At 46.3% G+C, this 18,479-nt stretch overlaps 1 protein-coding gene across 6 annotated transcripts in view; it reads left to right on the plus strand.

Moving 5' to 3' along the window:
• The window catches only part of CRBN (cereblon), an 84,728-nt gene that overhangs the window by 25,592 nt on the left and 40,657 nt on the right, over window positions 1-18,479 (plus strand). For all 6 annotated transcript variants that reach the window (XM_029601473.1, XM_029601476.1, XM_029601471.1 and 3 more), the window contains 2 exons: window positions 3,244-3,306; window positions 11,384-11,468. In XM_029601473.1, the coding sequence (XP_029457333.1) occupies window positions 3,244-3,306; window positions 11,384-11,468 (148 nt within the window). The remainder of the gene's footprint in view (window positions 1-3,243; window positions 3,307-11,383; window positions 11,469-18,479) is intronic.

The following is an 18,479-nucleotide window of genomic DNA, read 5'->3' on the forward strand; positions in this document are numbered from 1 at the left end:
CGCGGGCATCGATCCCTGATATTCTCGGGTTTCTTCAGGCAGGACTTTCCAAAGGTCTCTCCTGCAGTTCTCTCCGGGTACAGGTTGTGTCACTTGGTTGTTTGCGAGGTAAGGTCCAGGGAGTAGTGGTGGCGCTGCACCCAGATGTGGCGCGTTTCCTGCGAGGTGCAAAGCACTTGCGCCCTCCGCTTCACCATCCGTGTCCTTCCTGGAATCTCAATCTGGTACTTTCATCCTTGTGAGCCCTGCCTTTTGAATCGCTGAAAAGAGTGACGCTAAAAGATCTCACGTTGAAAGTGGTATTTTTGGTTGTGATTTCTTCGGCACGTCGAGTTTCTGAATTACAGGCATTGTCGTGCAGGGAACCTTTCTTACAGATTTCTGCTTCCGGAGTGTCCTTGCGGACGGTTCCTTCATTCCTTCCCTCATTCTCAGATGTGGACCGCTCGGATCTGGTGACGAAGGACTTACGCAAACTGGATGTTTGCAGGGCTCTGCTGCGATATCTAGAGGTCACGAATCCTTTCTGGGTGTCAGACCATCTCTTTGTGTTGAGGAATGGTGCAAAAAGGGGTGGTATGGCCTCCAAAACTACGATTGCTTGTTGGCTAAAAGAAACCATAGGCTCAGCGTACTTATTGCGTGGTAAAGTGGTACCGGTGGGGCTTCGCGCCCATTCTACGCGGTCACAGGCCGCTTCAAGGGCGGAATGTCATCAAGTCTCGCCACAAGAAATTTGCAGGGTGGCTACTTGGAAATCGTTGCATACTTTTGCAAGACATTATAGATTGGATGTGCAAACTTCGGATTCCAGGGTATTTGGAGAAGGAGTGCTCCGAGCGGTCCTCTCCGGCTCCCACCCTCGGTAAGTCAACTCTGATACATCCCAGGTGTCTGGACTGATCCGGGTATGTATAAGGAAAGGAAAATTAGTTTCTTACCTGATAATTTTCGTTCCTGTAGTACCACGGATCAGTCCAGAGCCCCGTCCATGACTGTATACACTGAAGTTACAGAGAGTCCGCTCGTATAACATTTTTTCTGGATATTAGTACTGTTTTGTTTTTTTTTCTCGCTTGTTCTTTTGGTTCTGCGAATTCTGTTCCCAGTTGGGGGTTTGAATATGCCTTTTTTATAGGTGGACAGATAGTTGTATGGTTCGGTTTTGTTCCATGCTGCTTTGACATTATGTAAGACTGAAGGACTGTGGGTGGCACCTTGGTATATATGCCAGGGTTGTTTTGAAAAACTTCTCTGTCTCCATCTGCTGGAGGGGAGGCAAAACCCAGGTGTCTGGACTGATCCGTGGTACTACAGGAACAAAAATGATCAGGTAAGAAACTAATTTTCCTATATTTTTGCCATTTCTTCATCTCTCTCCACACACTGATCCCTGTCACCTTTCAATTTTACTATACCACTTTGGACCTTTCTCTGATGTATCTGAAAAATGTTTTATCCCCTCTATTTAACCTCTTTGGCAATCCTTTCTTCCGCTTGACTTTTTGCTTTCTTGATTGCTTTCTTCGTCTCCCTCAGTTTCACCAGATATTTTTCATTGTGTTCCTCCCTTTGGGATCCTTTATATTTCCTCAACGCTGTTCTTTTTACTTTTACTTTATCAGCCACCTCCTTTGAGAACCAGATTGGTTTCTTATTTCTCTTACTTTTGTTTACTTTTCTAACATATAGATTAGTTGCCTTAGTAATTGCCCCTTTTAGTTTGGCCCACTGTAGTTCCACCTCTCTCACTTTCTCCCAGTCTTCAAGTTCTGCCTCCAGATACTTGCCTATTTCCACAAAGTCTGTATTTTTGAAGTTCAAAACTCGAGTCTTCGTGTGACTTTTCTGGATCCTATTTGCAATAACAAACCATACCCTTTGATCACTGGTTCCTGAGGTGGGCACTCACCCAGACATTAGACTTAATACCTGAAGAAGCTTTTGCTGCGAAACACTGGCCATGTTGGGCTTGTATGATATTTTGCACTTAGACTGTTGTGAATATTTTTTATGCATTTCAGAAAAACTTTAAAAAATTACTCCTAAGGTGAATGATCGAACTGACTGGGTGATCCATGCCTAGATTGGCAAGACACACAGACAGGCTTGCTGACACCTTTTAATAAGGATATTACTTGACTTTTTTCACTGCTGAACAATTATTTTTGATTTGTATTATGTTTTCCCTCCTAATGTTTGAACAGGACCATTTTATTATTTCCCTTATTGCTATGGTTTGTTTAATAATTGTGCTATTCTGTGATGCATAATAGTTTTAATTTGAAACATATTAAAAATAACAGATGTTTTGTCTGATCACTCATGTTTTCTTAAAATGCTACACATCTTACAAATTCTGCCAGGGGTATGTAAACTTATGAGCACATCTGTATCTGATCATCCTGATTCAAGAGGCCATCAGTAACCATGCTCAGAGGGTGAAATAACTGGAATCCTCCAGTATACTTCTGGAGCTTGTATTTAGACAAATTTCAGATCTGACGGGAACTTGCTGCTCTGCAACCAAATACCGCCAATTCTCTCTCTTCCCCCACCCCCACCCTTAATTAGAGGTCTCTCAGGTTAGGACTGTTCAGCTTGGAGAAGAGATGACTGAGGGGGGGATATGATAGAGGTGTTTAAAATCATAAGAGGTCTAGAACGGGTAAATGTGAATCGGTTATTTACTCTTTCGGATAATAGAAGGACATGGGGGCACATTTAAAACTAATCAGAGAAAGTTCTTTATCAGTCAACGCACAATTAAACTCTGAAATTTGTTGCCAGAGGATGTGGTTAGTGCAGTTAGTGTAGCTGGGTTTAAAAAAGGATTGGATAAGTTCTTGGAGAAGAAGTCCATTACCTGTTATTAATTAAGTTGACTTAGAAAATTGCCACTGCTAGCAACGGTAACATGGAATAGACTTAGTTTTTGGGTACTTGCCAGGTTCTTATGGCCTGGATTGGCCACTGTTGGAAACAGGATGCTGGGCTTGATGGACCCTTGGTCTGACCCAGTATGGCATGTTCTTATGTTCTTAAAGCACAAACCATTTAATACAATACAAAGGAGAGTGCAAAATCTGGATTATATCAAAGAGCAAAAGAATTGTCTACATTAGGGAAAAAGATGTGTTTGTAACACATTGAAAATGCTCTTATGGCAGGGGCGGTACTGGAGAGGATATAAAATTACAAAAAAGCAATGATCTCTTTTTTTTTTTTTTAATTTCATTTCAGAGGAAGTTTCATTGTGCAAGTTTGACCTCCTGGCCCTCATGGCTCTACTCCCTGTATGATGAGGTACATATGCCACTTCTTTGTTACGAAGGGAGTGGTTGCTCTTGCTGGTGAGGGGGAGGGAAATGAAGGGTTGCTCTTACTGGCTGGGGAAAATTGAAATGAGGAAAGGAACTGCTGCTGTCTTGCTACATGAGGGAGGAAGAGAACAACTGCTGTCCGGCTGCATTGCAGAGAGGGGGGGCGGGGGGGTAGGAAGGGAGCAACTTGCTCTTATTTTTCCTCCACCACACCAGTCCATACAAGAGGGTTTTTCTCTCCTACCAGCAGATGGAGACAGAGAATAAAAACCTAACTGTACTCTTGGTACTTAAGCCACTGTGCCACTTGCAGTCTTAGTGTGTTCTGAGTCCAGCAGATGGTAGGGGCGTAACTAGATGACGTGGAAAAATGTGTGGCATTGAAGGATGACCAAGTCAGAAAGATTTGAGGTCTGCCTTAAACAGGTTTTTGAGGTTTCAGCCTTAGCATTTGTTAAGCGCCAAACACACTTTGACGCTTACCCAGGAATACAAGAACACTTAGATTTTGTAGAAAGCATAATTTTTTATTGAGCAATATAAGATTTCTTGGGAGATGCTGGATACCATTTCTCTGACAAACTGACCACCAGCATCTTATTGTATACATGAACTGATCCTTCTTTTATAGGTAAAATACAATACAGTACTAGGTCAGAAATTCTGAAAGTGCTTGCCCACCTAGAGAATATTTACATAGGTTGTCATGTCAACAGCAGGATAGATTCCCTGTATGTACCTGGATCAGTCCAGACCATGGGTTTAGCCTCCTGTCCAGCAGATGGAGACAGACCAAAACTGTAAGGGTATCCCATATCAGAACCTACCCTACATCCCCTCAGTATTCGTCTGTCTGCAGCATATGCAGGCAGCTGAACCTATGGTTCCCCTTCTTCTCCTTACTTTAATTTTTCCCTGTGGGAATTTTCTCTGTTTCTGGTCTGGATCGAGCAAGTATTTAGTTCTTGGTTATATTTAAAAAAAAAAAAAAAAAAATAGTTTGAAAGATTTCTCCTTTTTCTTCAGAGAGACAGTTCTGTCTTTCCGCTTTGTAGGGGGGCTTGCCCCCTTGAATTTTTCAGCCTAGGCTCCTCAATCCCGGTGACCTTTTGGGGTGATACTGGCGGTCCATTTACTCCCTCTTGGCTAGCTGTCCACTGTTGGGAAAGTGCCTTTTGGCCTGTGAGGGATAGTTTTCCCCTGCACTTGCTGAACGAAAAAAAAACCAAACAAACCAAAAAAACGGCATAACTGGCTTTTAATCTGAGCTGTAGTTTAGCAAGTCTTTTAAGTACTGTGAACAGCTCTGGCAGCGTGCAGAGTTCAGTCGCTGCCTCCGCTGACCGGCTTCAGCTCAGCTCAGCTCAGCACAGCTCAGCTGGTTTTTTTTTTTTCTTATAGCGATTTTTTTTTCTCTTGCGCTGATGCCGCGTTCCAGCGCCTGTAAGGCCTGCGGGGAGCCTGCCATGCGCCTCTCCTGCAGCGGCCTCTGTTCGGGGTGCCTACTGGATGGGGAAGGTCCCTCCTCAGTACCTTTGACTATGGCGACCCAGGGGTGAGCTACACGCCGTGTGCCCAGGCCGTTCCTGACCCAAAAAACCACGGGAATGGCGGCCATTTTGGAAACAGGTTCTAATGCTGAATCGGAGCTGCAGGAGGAAGGTGAGCCTGATTCTTTAATTTCCCCACTGGATTTGATTTCCCCTCATTCTCCGGAGGGGGTGCCTGACTTTTTCCTCCCCCCCCCCCCCCCCCGCCCCACCCCAGGAAGTCCAAGTCTTGTTTTTCTACAGAGTTTGTGCTTTTTATGCACAAATCCTATCTAGCTAGCCTACAGGAGGAGGAGAACTCCTCCCTGGTCCGTCCCCCCCCCCCCCCCCGCCTAAAAACCCGCGTGTTTCTCCTCAGCAACCTCCAAAGGCAATGGATGGACAGGGCTCCATTAGAGTCAGGGTGGTCCCAGGGGTCCCGCTGCCTCCGGATTCCCCCCAGCCGTCGTCGGCCCCTACTCCGGATCCGGATGCTGATCCTCTGCTTCCTAACCCCGCCCCCTTTGAGGGGGACGATCCACGGGTTCTCCGTTTATTTCAAAAGGAGGAACTGGAACCGTTCATTCCCTTCATGTTGCAGGAACTGGGGATTGACGTGCCTTCTATGGATACGGTTATGGCTGCAATGCCTGCTAACATGGACCCGGTCCTGATGGGACTTAGAGCTCCTCCATGTACGTTCCCATTTCATCCTATGCACGAGCTGATGCTTCTTCGGGAATGGGAGTCCCCGGAGGCAGGACTCCGAATGGGTAGGGCTATGGACAAGAGCTATCCTCTCCCTGAGGACTATTTGAATATGCTTAAGATGCCCAAGGTGGATTCCTCTGTTTCTGCGATTACCAAGCACACCACTATTTATTTTTTATTTATTTTATTTAACATTTTTCTATACCGACATTCGCACGAGACATCACATCGGTTTCCAGACAACAGAAAATTCAGCCAACTGGGCTTTACATTGCAACTGATATTATAACTAGAAGGGGGGAGGGACGGGGTGGGGCAGGGAAGCAATTTGGAAATTTAAGTGTATACAGGGAACAAAGGAGGGATGGGAGGTGGTTTATTTACAAGATGGAGGATTTATGTACATTCTATATACAAGGCGAGGGGGTGGAGGGGAAGAGCTTGGGGGAAGAGGAGGGGCTATCCCGGTGGTGAGGACTACGGCTCTGAAGGATATCCAGGACCGCAAATTGGAATTTTTCCTCAAATGCATCTTTGAGGTCTTGTCCTTGGGAGTTCGGGCGACAATCTGCGGCAGTCTCATGCAGCGGGCAAGCCTTAGGTGGGTTCAGCAATTACTCAGCACCCAAGACCTCTCGTCTGCAGAGGTGGAGCAGGCGGATCAGCTAGAAGGAGCGATTGCATATGGGGCAGATGCCCTTTACGATCTTCTACGAGTAAAAGCCAAGGCCATGGACTTCGCAGTCATGGCCAGGCGCCTCCTCTGGCTGAGGAATTGGTCTGCAGACGCCTCTTCTAAAGCGCAGTTGGGAACTCTCCCCTTCAAGGGTCAGTTGCTTTTTGGTGAGGACCTAGAGCAGCTTATTAAATCTCTGGGGGAAAATAAGGTTCATAAGCTGCCGGAGGATCGCCCGAAACATTCCAAGGCTTTCTTACCCTCCCGTACTCGCTTCAGGGGGCAACATCGCTTTAATACCAGGGCATGGGGTTCTTTTCCAAGAGGCAATGCTTCCAGATCCCAATCCTGGTCTCATTACTTTTAAGGTCATTGGCTCTTCCGGGATAGTAGCCAGCAACACTCGGCCACAAAATCCTCCTCCCAATGAAATGCGGCTGGCCCATTCCTCCGTTTGAAACTTAGGTGGACGGCTGTCCCTATTTCTCGAGGAATGGGCCAAGATAACGACGGATCAATGGGTCCTAGAGGTGATAGAAAAAGGCTACGCGTTAGAATTTGCTCGAGACCTACCGGATCTTCACCTAATCTCCCCCTGCGGAAGTCTAAAGAGGCCTGCAGTCGACCAGATCCTGAGCAGGCTGCTGAAACTGGGTGCCATAGTCCCAATCCCAGTGGAGGAACAAGGGTCCGGCCAATATTCCATCTACTTCATTGTCCCCAAAAAGGAGGGCTCCTTTCATACAATTTTGTATCTCAAGCGAGTCAACAAGGCTCTCAAAGTTCCCCATTTTTTAATGGAAACCCTAAAGGCAGTGATAGCGGCGGTTCGCTCCGGAGAATTCCTGGCTTCACTCGATCTGATGGAGGCCTACTTACACATTCCGATTTGCCGCGACCATCAGCGGTATCTCCGGTTCAAGATCCTGGGACATTTCCAGTTTCGAGCGCTTCCATTCAGTCTTGCCACAGCGCCGCACACTTTCACTAAGGTAATTGTGGTAGTGGCGGCCTCTCTTTGTCGAGTCGGAGTGCTGGTCCATTCTTATCTGGACGATTGGCTCATCCAAGCAAAATTGGAGTCTCTCTGCAAGCTGGCGGTCAGCAAGGTCCTGTCTTGTTTGACCTCTCTGGGGTGGGTCATCAACTTTCCCAAGTGCAAACTTCAGCCAACCCAGACATTGGAATTTCTGGGGGCGCGATTCGACACCAGAGTTGGCAAGGTGTTCCTTCCAGAGGCGCGAGCACTCAAACTCAGGGACCAAGTGCGCACCTTTCTCTCCCATGCTCTGCCAACGGCCTGGGACTATCCCCAGGTTCTGGGTTCCATGGCTTTCACTGTCGATCTGGTTCCTTGGTCATTTGCGCATATGCGTCCATTACAGAAAGCCTTGCTATCCCATTGGAAGCCAGTATTGGAATAGTTTTGGACGACCCTCCCGTTCTCCAAGTCTGTCGTCGAACTGCAGTGGTGGCTCTCACCTGCCCATTTTCTGAAGGGGGTGTCCCTTTAAACGCTGCAGTGAATTGTTGTCACAATGGACGCCAGCCTCTCCGGCTGGGGAGTGGTGTGCCAGACCCAGTCTACTCAGGGGTACTGGTCCCTGGTCCAGTCTCGCTGGCACATCAATTGATTGGAAGCTCGAGCGGTACGCCTGGCTCTCAAGGCCTTCCTTCCCTTACTCCATCGCAAGGCGGTGCGGGTCCTATCGGACAACTCCACCACGTAGCCTACATCAATCAACAGGGCGGCACCAGGAGTTACCTGGTGGCTCTGGAAGCCAGCAAGCTCTTCATCTGGGCGGAGTATTACCTAGAGCGATTAGCGGTGTCCCATATTGTGGGGAAGGAGAACATTCAGGCCGATTTCCTCAGTTGCCAGCGGTTAGACCCAGGCGAGTGGGAGTTGTCAGACACAGCAATGAATCTGATGGTCCGCAGGTGGGATTTCCCACACTTGGATTTGATGGCCACCATGAACAATGGGAAAGCTCCAGGTTCTTCAGCCGCAGACGGGAACACTGTGTGGAAGGGGTGGATGCGCTGGTCCTCCCCTGGCCTCAAGACGTTCTCCTGTACGTGTTCCCTCCTTGGCCGTTAGTGGGCAAAGTGCTCCGAAGAATCTAGCTTCATCACGGTCTCGTCATTCTAGTGGCTCCAGAATGGCCCCTCAGACCGTGGTTTGTGGATCTCGTGAATCTCACCACGGACGGTCCTCTCTGCCTTGGTCATCTTCCCCACCTTCTTCGGCAGGGTCCCGTATTTTTCGATCAGGCGGATCGCTTCTGTCTAGCAGCCTGGCTTTTGAAAAGCGGAGATTAAGAAAGAAGGGGATATAAGGAAGAAGTTATATTCACTTTGTTGCGGGCCAGGAAGCCGGCTACCTCTTGCTTATGTCTGGGTATGGAAAGTTTTTGAAAATGCGTGTGCCGCTTCGGGAGTGTCTGCTCATAAGGCTCCGGTTTCCTAGGTCCTTTCTTTTCTCCAGAACAGTCTCTCCAAGGGTTTGTCTTTCAGTTCCTTGCGAGTGCAGGTCTCTACCCTCGGTTCTCTCTCTTAGGTAACATTGACGATTACTCAGTGATGGCCCATCCGCTGGTACGGGTTACTTGTCCCTCGTGGAGTCTTAACTTGGTTCTACGGGTTCTCTGCGAAGCTCCCTTTGAACCTCTATGGAGGGCTACGCTTAAGGATTTGACTCTCAAAACAGTCTTCCTGGTGTCCATTTGTTCCGCCAGAAGGGTCTCAGAGCTCCAAGCTTTGTCGTGCAGGGAACCTTTACTTCGTTTTTCTGATTCAGGGGTATCCCTCAAGACTGTACCCTCTTTCTTGCCGAAGGTCGTGTATTCTTTTCACGTCAGTCAGTGGAACTTCCAGCTTTTTCTTCTACAGATGTTGCAAACACGACTGGAGGTGATCTACGGTGCCTGGATGTGAAACGGATTTTGCTGCGTTACCTCCAGGTTACAAATGAGTTCTGGGTCTTGGATCACTTATTTGTCCTGTGGAGTGGCCCAAATAAAGGTAATAAGGCCTCAAAGGCCACTATTGCACGTTGGCTAAAGGAGGCTATTGCGATGGCTTATATCTGTAAGGGCCGATCGGTTCCGGAACGCTTAAAGGCTCATTCCTTACGTTCTCAGGCCACTTATTGGGCAGAGAGTCAATCGGTCTCTCTGCAGGAAATATGTAGGGCAGCTACTTGGAAGTCCCTACGTACTTTTGCTCATCATTACCACCTTGATGTGCAGGTTCCGGTTTTTGGCTCTTTCGGGTGGCAGGTTCTTCGAGCGGGACTGTCTCGGCCCCACTATGTTTAGGGAAGCTTTGGTACATCCCACGGTCTGGACTGATCTGGGTATATACAGAGAAAAGAAAATTGGTTCTTACCTGCTAATTTTCGTTCCTGTAGTACCACGGATCAGTCCAGACACCCTCCCGTGCTAGATCTATTCCGTCCTTTCGAAAGTCTTTTTCTTTACAGGTTTCCAATTACTTGAGTTTTCTGTTATTACTTAAGGCACCGGAAGCATCTCTCGGATGAAAATACAAGATAAAATGTTATGCAAGAGCGTTTGTTCCCTACAGAAATCTTTCAATCGTTCACTTGTTCAATTTATCAGTTTTTTTCTTGTTGCTTGCTTGATCCTTGGGAAGTTATATCTGCTTTGAAAGTGCTTTATACTGAGGGGATGTAGGGTAGACTCTGTTTTGGTCTTTCTCCATCTGCTGGACAGGAGGCTCAACCCACTGTCTGGACTGATCCGTGGTACTACAGGAAAGAAAATTAGCAGGTAAGAACCAATTTTCCTTTATCCCTAAACTACCCTGACCATTTCTCCAAGGTGGGGCCCATTTACCATCACTCTTTAGATAATCCTTTGTTCTGTTAAAAGCTTGCTGTTCCGGGCAATCATTACATCTTAGGCTGTGTTTACAGATGCCCCTGTTAATGTTGCCCCTGTAATGACATTCTAGCCTGAGGTTCCAACCGTTGCCTTTTGCTTTTGTGACCCTATAATTAGGCATCACAAATTGTTGCCAGCTTCAACTGCTGTCCAGGTGTCCTTGGAATTCCTGCAGGTCAGGCTCAGTACGGCATTTAAAGTTCACATAGCCAGAAAGGCTAAGATAGCAGAGGATTCTGGGTCATTTACGGTCTCCATGTTGGTTTCAAGCTCAGGCACACATATCACATTGCAGCCTCCAAATGGATTGTCAAAATTGAAGCTTTAAGGAGAGGCTCCCTTTTGGACAGGATTTGGAGAAATTTGTCAAACATTTGGGGGAATCGAAATCCCATAAGTTTCCCAAAGGATAAGTCTAAGTGGTTTCCTAAAGGGGGTGCCAGTAAAACATTGAGGGGAGGGGGGAAAGAGAGAGCGCAGCTGTTGACTGTATTGGGGGAATAAAAGTAAACAAAAAATATAAGGTGATCCCTTCTTATTGGACTAACTATATATTTCTTGATCAAGTTTTGGGAGCTACAGTTACATTATTGAGTCAAAACAGAATGAGCAGGTCAGAGCAAAAGATGGCACTGCCTGGACATACTAGTGAATATAAATCAGTATCATCTCTTGCTCTGACCTGCTCACTCTGATTTGATCTGATGAAGTAATTGTAGCCTCTGAAGCTAGTCAAGAACTGTTAAGTTGTTTTTTTAAAAAGGAACAAAAGCTCATGCTTCAATAAATTGGTTAGTCTGTAAGGTGCCACCAGACTCCTGTCATTTTTTCTTTTTATTTGTTAACCTTTCTTGCAGTGCATTCAAGTGGATTGGCATGGCAACCACACTATTTTATCCATCTATTGGAGGGGGAAGATTTACATTCGTCCTCTTGGTTTCCCAAAAATAATTATTTTGGGAGGGTGGTGGATACATGGAACAGCTCCCAGTAAAGGTGGTAGAGACAAAAGTAGTTTCTGAATTCAAGAAAGCAAGGGATAAATACAGGGGATCTCTAAGGAAGTGATGAGAATTAGAATGCTAAATTAATTGGACAGATGGGCAGACTGGATGGGCCAAATGGTCTTTTTCTGCCGTCATGTTTCTATGTTTGTAGGAGAGTAATTTTTATGTTCTCTTTTTTTTGTATGAAGCAAACATTTTAGATGCTGAAAATATTTTCTTTTGATTAAAGGAAATATTGATGGAGAGAGTGAAACGACAACTGCATGAATGGGATGAGAACCTGAAGGATGAACATCTGCCTGCAAATCCCATAGGTAAAATGAGCCTCATTCTTTGCCTGCAAATCCATAGGTGGAATTTGACTGCTTACTTTGAGAATTGGTTGGTGAGGGGTAGGGTCAAGTTCTACACCAGGCCCGAGATTAGTATAGATTGGGAAGGGGAGGGTGAGGAGAACAAACTTTCTCTTCCCTCTTTCCCCCCTCACGCAATGCCCATTCAAGCTATGGAATCTGTTGCCAGATCAATCCAGATGCATGGGTTATGCTCACCAACTAGTAGATAGAGACCGAGACTAATGGGTTCGTCGATATCACCCCTTATAAACTCCAGACTTGGTGTAGCCTTCTCCCTTCCCACACTCTCGATGAGCTTTTGATCCCCTTTTGGGATCCTCCTTTATTTATTTAGTTTAAAAAAAAAAAGAAAAGGTACTGATTAGTTGCCTTTGCCTTCCTAGCAGTATCAATAAAGTTTTCAAAAAAAAGATCTTCAGCAGGACAGCACTCTGGGAGAGCAGGCAATTACTTTTGGTTCCCCAGTCACAGTGGTGTTACTCCTTAGTGAGTGGGGGTACAGGGGGAGCTGTGTCATTGGTGACTGAGCATGGAAGAGGGCTGCATAGTGTGTTGGGAGTGGGGGTGCATTGGTAGCAGGCTTGAGGAGTTTCTAATCTGTGCTGTATTTGTACGGAGGAGAGAGGAGGTAAGCAGCAGAACAATTCAGCTGCTCCGGGAAGGACCACATTGATGGGGTTGGCTGTTTTGATAGTTCCCCCAGTGGGTTTGCTGCTGCAGTGCGAACAGCAGCTATTTTGGAAGCCCAGCTGCCTTCTCTCAGTTCTGCGATGCAAGAAACTGTTGTAAATTTAGCAGAACACGTTTGCTGCTACATTTAAAGGGGCATCACTTTCCTTCTCGGATTTTGAAGCTTCATCATCTGCCTGGGCACCAGTATCTAAAGAATTTTTAAAATGCTTTCACTAGGCTTTTTGTATGTGCCAGAGTTTGGTCCCCGGGTCCACTAGTTGTTCCTTCTCCCCAGGGGGTTTGGGGCAGAAGAGAATCAGAAAAGAGGAGCCTGAGGCGGTGGATGATGACATATCATCCAGATTGAGAGAAGGGATAGTGGAGAAAACTTGGAAAAAAGGGAGAGGATGGTTTTTCCTTGGTGCATCTCTTTCATAAGGAAGAACTTTCGTCCTTAATTTTTCAGTCCTTTCGTGTGTTGAATATTGTGGAGGACAAAGGGGAAGAGGGTCCCAATAATACTGAGGATCCCATTATAACCCGTATTCGAAAGCCTTCTAAATTATTTCCTCTAAATAAGGTGGTGCAGGATCTTCTTGATCTGTAATGGGAATCTCCAGAAGCCAATTTTAAAGGTGGGCACTCCTTGGGAAAATTGTACACTTCAGTTGCTAAAGAAAGGGAAAAACTTCTATTCCCTAAGGTGAATGCGCTAGTTTGTGCAGTTAGCAAGCAGACTACCATTCCTGTAGAGGGGACACTGCCCTTAAGGATGCATAAGATAGGAAAATAGAATCGGTGATGGAAGCCTCAAATGTTTGTTTTTAAGTTGTTGCTTCAAATGGCTGCTTGCAGCTGTATTGTGGCAAGGGCTGATTTGCATTTATCATAGCGTGTACAGGAGAATGCCTTGGAAAGCCATAGCTCCTTAATAGCAGAAGTATCTTTGGTTGATGCTTCCTTTGACTTAGTGCACACTTCTGCCTGCGTATGGCTTCCATTATGGCAGCTAGGTGGCTGTTGTGGTTATGAAACTGGCCAGGAGATTCAATTTCTAAGACAGATTTGACAAAGCTTCCTTTAAAGGGAACTTCTTGTTGGTGAAGACCTTGAGTAGATGGCTAAGGTTTGCAGAGAGTCTAAGTAACTAGATTCCCTGAAGATAAGCCTAAAGGAAGATCCTATCTGCAATAGATTCCAAGTATTCTAAGCAAGGAAGGTCAGACCATTTGGTCGGTTTCAGTCCTTTTGGTCTTATAAAAGAGGCAGTAAAGATGGAACCACAGGGATGGCAGGCTTCTTCTGCAGTTCCCAATGAAGTTTTGAGGACCCAGTCTCCGGTTCAGAGGATAGGCAGTTGTTTATCAGATTTTTAATGGAGATTTATTTATTTAAAAATCCTTTATCGCCTAACAGAAAATATCTTCCTAAGTGATTTACAACAAAGATGGGCCCAAATTACCACAGATATGTGAGTCCTAGAGGTAGTTCAGGATGATTATGTCTTGAAATTTACACAGACTATTTTAGATGCTTTTATGGTTGCCTCTTGTCACTATGTCCAGAAGAAAGAAGCAATAAAGGCAACGCTTAATCAGTTTCTTCTTTATGGGAGCCATATTGCCTGTTCCGGTAGACCAGTGGGGCCAGGGATGGCATTCTGTTTACTTCATGGATCCCAAGGAGGGAGTCCTCTTCTGGATTTGAAGCAAGTTAACAAGTCCTTAAGAATATCTCATTTCTGGATGGAAATTTTGAAGGGGAGTTCCTGACTTCTTTGGATCTTATGGAGGCATATCTTCACATTCCCATAAGAGAAGATCATCAGAAGTATCTTTGGTTTGTGGTGCTGGGAGGTCACTTCCCATTTCAGGCACTTCTTTTTTGGATTAACAACAGTCCCAAGAACCTTTTCAAAGATGGTAGTTGTAGCAGCTCTGCACCAGGAAGGAATTCTGATTCACTCTTATCAGGACAATTGGTTGCTTTGAGCGAAGCCGGCTCCAAAGAGTGTCTCAGTTATGAGGACGGTGATCTGGTTTATTGCATTGTCTGATTTGGGTAGTGAACTTCTCAAAGAGCAGTCTCCTACCCTTTCAGTCCCTGGCATATCTGAGAGCTCTGTTTGACATGAAGATGGGTCATGCTCATTTGACAGGACAAACAAGAAGCTGCAGGACTAAGTGCATTTTTTATATCTTTCTGCTGTCAGAGAGTGAGGGTTTATGTTCAGCTGTTGAGTTCCTTGGTAGTGGCAGCTTTGGATCTAGTTACATGGGCTAGGTTGAACATGAGGCTACTTCCTTGGGCCTCGTTGCCCAGATGGGACTCTCAGTTGCAGGATGAAATTATTATTTATTAAAATTATTTGTATCCCTTGCCATCAAAACATATCTGAGCTTCCTGTTTTGGAGCAGAGGAGACTGAGTTTACAGTGGTGGCTGAAGTCAGAATTTGGAGATGGAAGTGGATCTGGAGACTCCGTCCTGGTTAATAATGACGACAGATGCCAGCCTGATAGGGTGGGAAGTTCACTGTCTAGGTCGGGTGGCTCGGGGAACATGGTTGGTGGAGGAAGCCAAGTGGTTCATCAATCGATTGGAAACCAGAACAGTCCAGCCAGCTTTCCTTCACTTTGCACCCCATCCTCAGAGGTCAGGCAGTCAGGATTTTGTTGGACAATGCAACTGCGGTAGCATATGTGAATCCTCAAGGGGGCATCGGGAGTCATCAAGTGTGGCTCTTTTTTTTTTTTTTTTTTAGTTGGGTGGAAAGGAAAAAAGCTGGGGTGGAAAATGTTCAGGCAGACTTTCTTACTCGCAATTTTTTGGACACCAGGAAATGGGCTTTTCCCCAAGTAGCATTCAGTCAGATTGTAGGCAGATGGTGGGGAGCCACTGATAGGTCTTATGGCGATTAGCAAGAATGCAAAGGTGGATTGGTTTTTCAGTCACGGAAGGAGTGACGTTTATCCTGTCTAGATGCCTTGATTCAAGAATGGCCTTTAGGAGCTTTTGTTTGTTTGATTTATTTATTTAAAATTGCGTATAACCTGCTCCCTCCAAAGTTTGAGGCGGGGCACGGAAGAACGTTCATAATAAAACATTCTTTACATGTTTCCTTCTCTGCCTGTGGTGGGCATGATTCTGCAGAAGATTTCAAAACTTTGGAGGCTGGAGATTTTAGTGGTTCCAGATTGGCCAAGATGTTGCTGGTATTTGTATCTAACCAGGTTATTGGACGGAGATATGTTGCTTCTACTTAGCAGAGAGATCTACTGTCCTAAGGTCCACGCCTTCATGAAGATTGGGCCAATTTTGTCTTACAACCTGGCCCTTGAAAGTGATATTATAAAGGAGTATTGAATACTCTCTTAAAATCTAGGAAGAATTCTACTTCTTTGGCATACATGAGAGTTTGGCAGGTTTTTGAAGATTGTTTGGACAGACAGATTGTACCCACAGGTGCCTCAATTCCTTGCATTTCTTTCAGGAAGGTTTGATTAAGGGTTTAGCATTAAGTTATCTGAAGCTCCAGGTATCAGCTATTGCTTGTTATTAGAGGCTGACTGCATTCCCTGTACTTACCCGGATCAGGGATGGACCCAAAAAGCAACAGGGTAGGCGATCCAGTGAAGCCGTAAGGAAGTAACAAAGTGGTGGATGCCACAAGAAGTCTTTCTCAAATTTTTATTGATGGAGACGTAAAATATCATATGCAAGTGCCCGACTCTGGCCGAGTTTCGCCACTAATTTTAAATTATGCGGATAGTCCTGTCCATACTGATGTTGCTGACTGCACAATTTATACTTTGATGTTTCTGGTCACTTCATTTATTTATATGTAATTTTAGTTATATGCATTTTATGAGGAGTTTTTAGTATTTATCTAATTTATATTTCATATTTGTATTGATTTTTGTTTTTTGCAATTTAATGATTTTATGATTTTTACACATATATGTTTACATACATATTTATGTTATTATCTTTTTAAATGTTTGTTTGTAGCCCCTGAGGCAGCCACCGCTGGTGGCGAAACTCGGCCAGAGTCGGGCACTTGCATATGATATTTTACGTCTCCATCAATAAAAATTTGAGAGAGACTTCTTGTGGCATCCACCACTTTGTTACTTACCCGGATCAGTACAGACTCCTGGGTTTTGCCTCCTCTCCAGCAGATGGAGACAGAAAAGTCTTGACAGACTCTACCCTATACCCTGAGGTGCCACCCACAGTCCGTCAGTATTTTTCTGTCTCCAGCAGATGGTGGAGGTGCAAAACTTGCAGTCTGTATGGGTTACTTAGATTGGTTTTTTTTTCTGGTGGTGTAGACAGGTTTAAAAAAAAAAAAAAAAAAAAGAAGAGGAAAGTTTTTATTTTGGTTTCTTGAGGAAAAGATTTGCGGTACTGTGTGACAGACCCTTCAGCCTCCCAGTGGGGTTGCCAGGTCCTGAGGGGACCATCCCCCCTGGTTTCAGAGGCAGCTGCGGCTGGTGGTTGAGGACCCTATCGCCAATCAACAGCAGCACCTGGGGTGATACCGGGGAGCTTGGATCACTCACCCCAGGGGGACCAGTACCCAGAAGCGGCAGGTTTAAAGTTTTATACAAAAAAAAAAAAAAGAGATTTTATACGACCAGGTAGTGTACAGCTGAACCGGGGAATTGTTATTCACTCTTCCTTCTCTCGCTGCCGACGGGGGCTTGCTGAGCGCCGCGGTTTTTTTCTTTTAAGTTTCCTCCGTTTGGTGCCAGGGCATACCGAGATGGTCGGCTTGCCGCGCTTGCAGCTCGGCGCGCTTGCAGCTCTCCCAGGTCGGCCTCTGTTCCTCCCTGCCAGGCACATGTTTGCCTGGCAGGGAGGAAACCTCCGTGGCGGCAGGTGGGGGATAGTTCTTCGGGATACTTCTGCTACCCACGTGTTCGGGGACCTGCCACCTCCATTTTCTCTCCCGTTCCCGTTGAGTGCGGAAACTAGAACCATCTTGGGTCCTGGGGCTTCAGCAGCACAAATCAATACAGGGGAGGAGATGCTCCCGCCCACTCTTTCCCCGCAGCGCCTGGCTCCAGCTACTAGATGCCTTTGGGGCAGACTGCTGCTGTGTGTCCTGACCCTCCTAGCCCAACGGGAGATCCCGCAGACGATTCAGATTCCTCCTCTTCCTCCTTCTCCTCCGATTTTATTCTTTTTTTACACAAGGCCTGTAAGGCCAGGAGGAGTAGTAGAAAGAGTTCTGCGGACAAGGCTGCTGTGGGGGACATGCCTGTTAAGGCCAAAAAGCGGCCTAGAGCTGAGGAATCTGTGGAGGTCCCTAGAGCCAAGTGCCCTTTGCGATCCGGGGCGTCGCAGGGCAATCAGGATATGTCTTCGGACGAGATGACTACGAATGATCAAGATCCCCCAACCCAGCCCCCGAGGGGGATTGGTGGGGATGGGGACCCGCAGAAGGGGAGGACTCCGTGAGGCGCATGGTACGAAGGGAGACGATCCCAAGGTGGTCCGTCTTTTTCGGAGAGACGAGCTTGGGCCGCTTATTCCCGCCATTTTGGGAGAACTGGGGATCGAGGCTCAACAGGAAGAGTCCAGATTAGGATCAACGGATCCAGTGTTGTTGGGCCTGAGAGGTCCCCCTTCTTCCTTTCCCTTCCATTTTTCTGCTACGGACCTCCTGTTTTGTGAGTGGGACACTCCAGATCTGGGATTGAAAGTCACCAAAGTGATGGATAAATTATACCCTTTACCGGAGGAGGCTTTGGATCTCCTTAGGGTTCCCAAAGTGGATGCAGCAGTGTCAGCAGTCACAAAAAAGACCACGATCCCAGTTACAGGTTCCACGGCCCTTAAGGATCTGCAGGACTGGAAGCTGGAACTCCAGCTCAAGAAGATTTTTGAGGAGTCTGCTCTAGGAGTCCGAGAAGCGATGTGTAGTAATTTTGCCTTGAGGGCCAGCCTTCACTGGGTTCAGCAACTACAGGCCAATGAAGGGCTATCGGAGGAGGAGGCTCGTCAGGTGGGTCGCCTTGAGGCTGTAATTGCGTACAGTGCTGATGCCTTTTATGACTTGTTGAGGACATCGGCCAGATCCATAGTTTCAGCGGTCTCGCGCGTCGCTTGCTTTGGTTGAGAAACTGGTCGGTGGATGTTTCTTCCAAGGCCCAGTTAGGTTCTTTGCCTTTTAAGGGCAAGTTACTGTTTGGCAAGGATCTGGAGGACATGATTCAATCCTTGGGGGAGAATAAAGTTCACAGGCTTCTGGAAGATAGACCCAGGACAAGGGGTTCCTTTTCTTTTCGGT

The sequence above is a fragment of the Rhinatrema bivittatum genome, chromosome 4 (assembly GCF_901001135.1).
Source record: "Rhinatrema bivittatum chromosome 4, aRhiBiv1.1, whole genome shotgun sequence".
Taxonomy (NCBI): Eukaryota; Metazoa; Chordata; class Amphibia; order Gymnophiona; family Rhinatrematidae; genus Rhinatrema; species Rhinatrema bivittatum.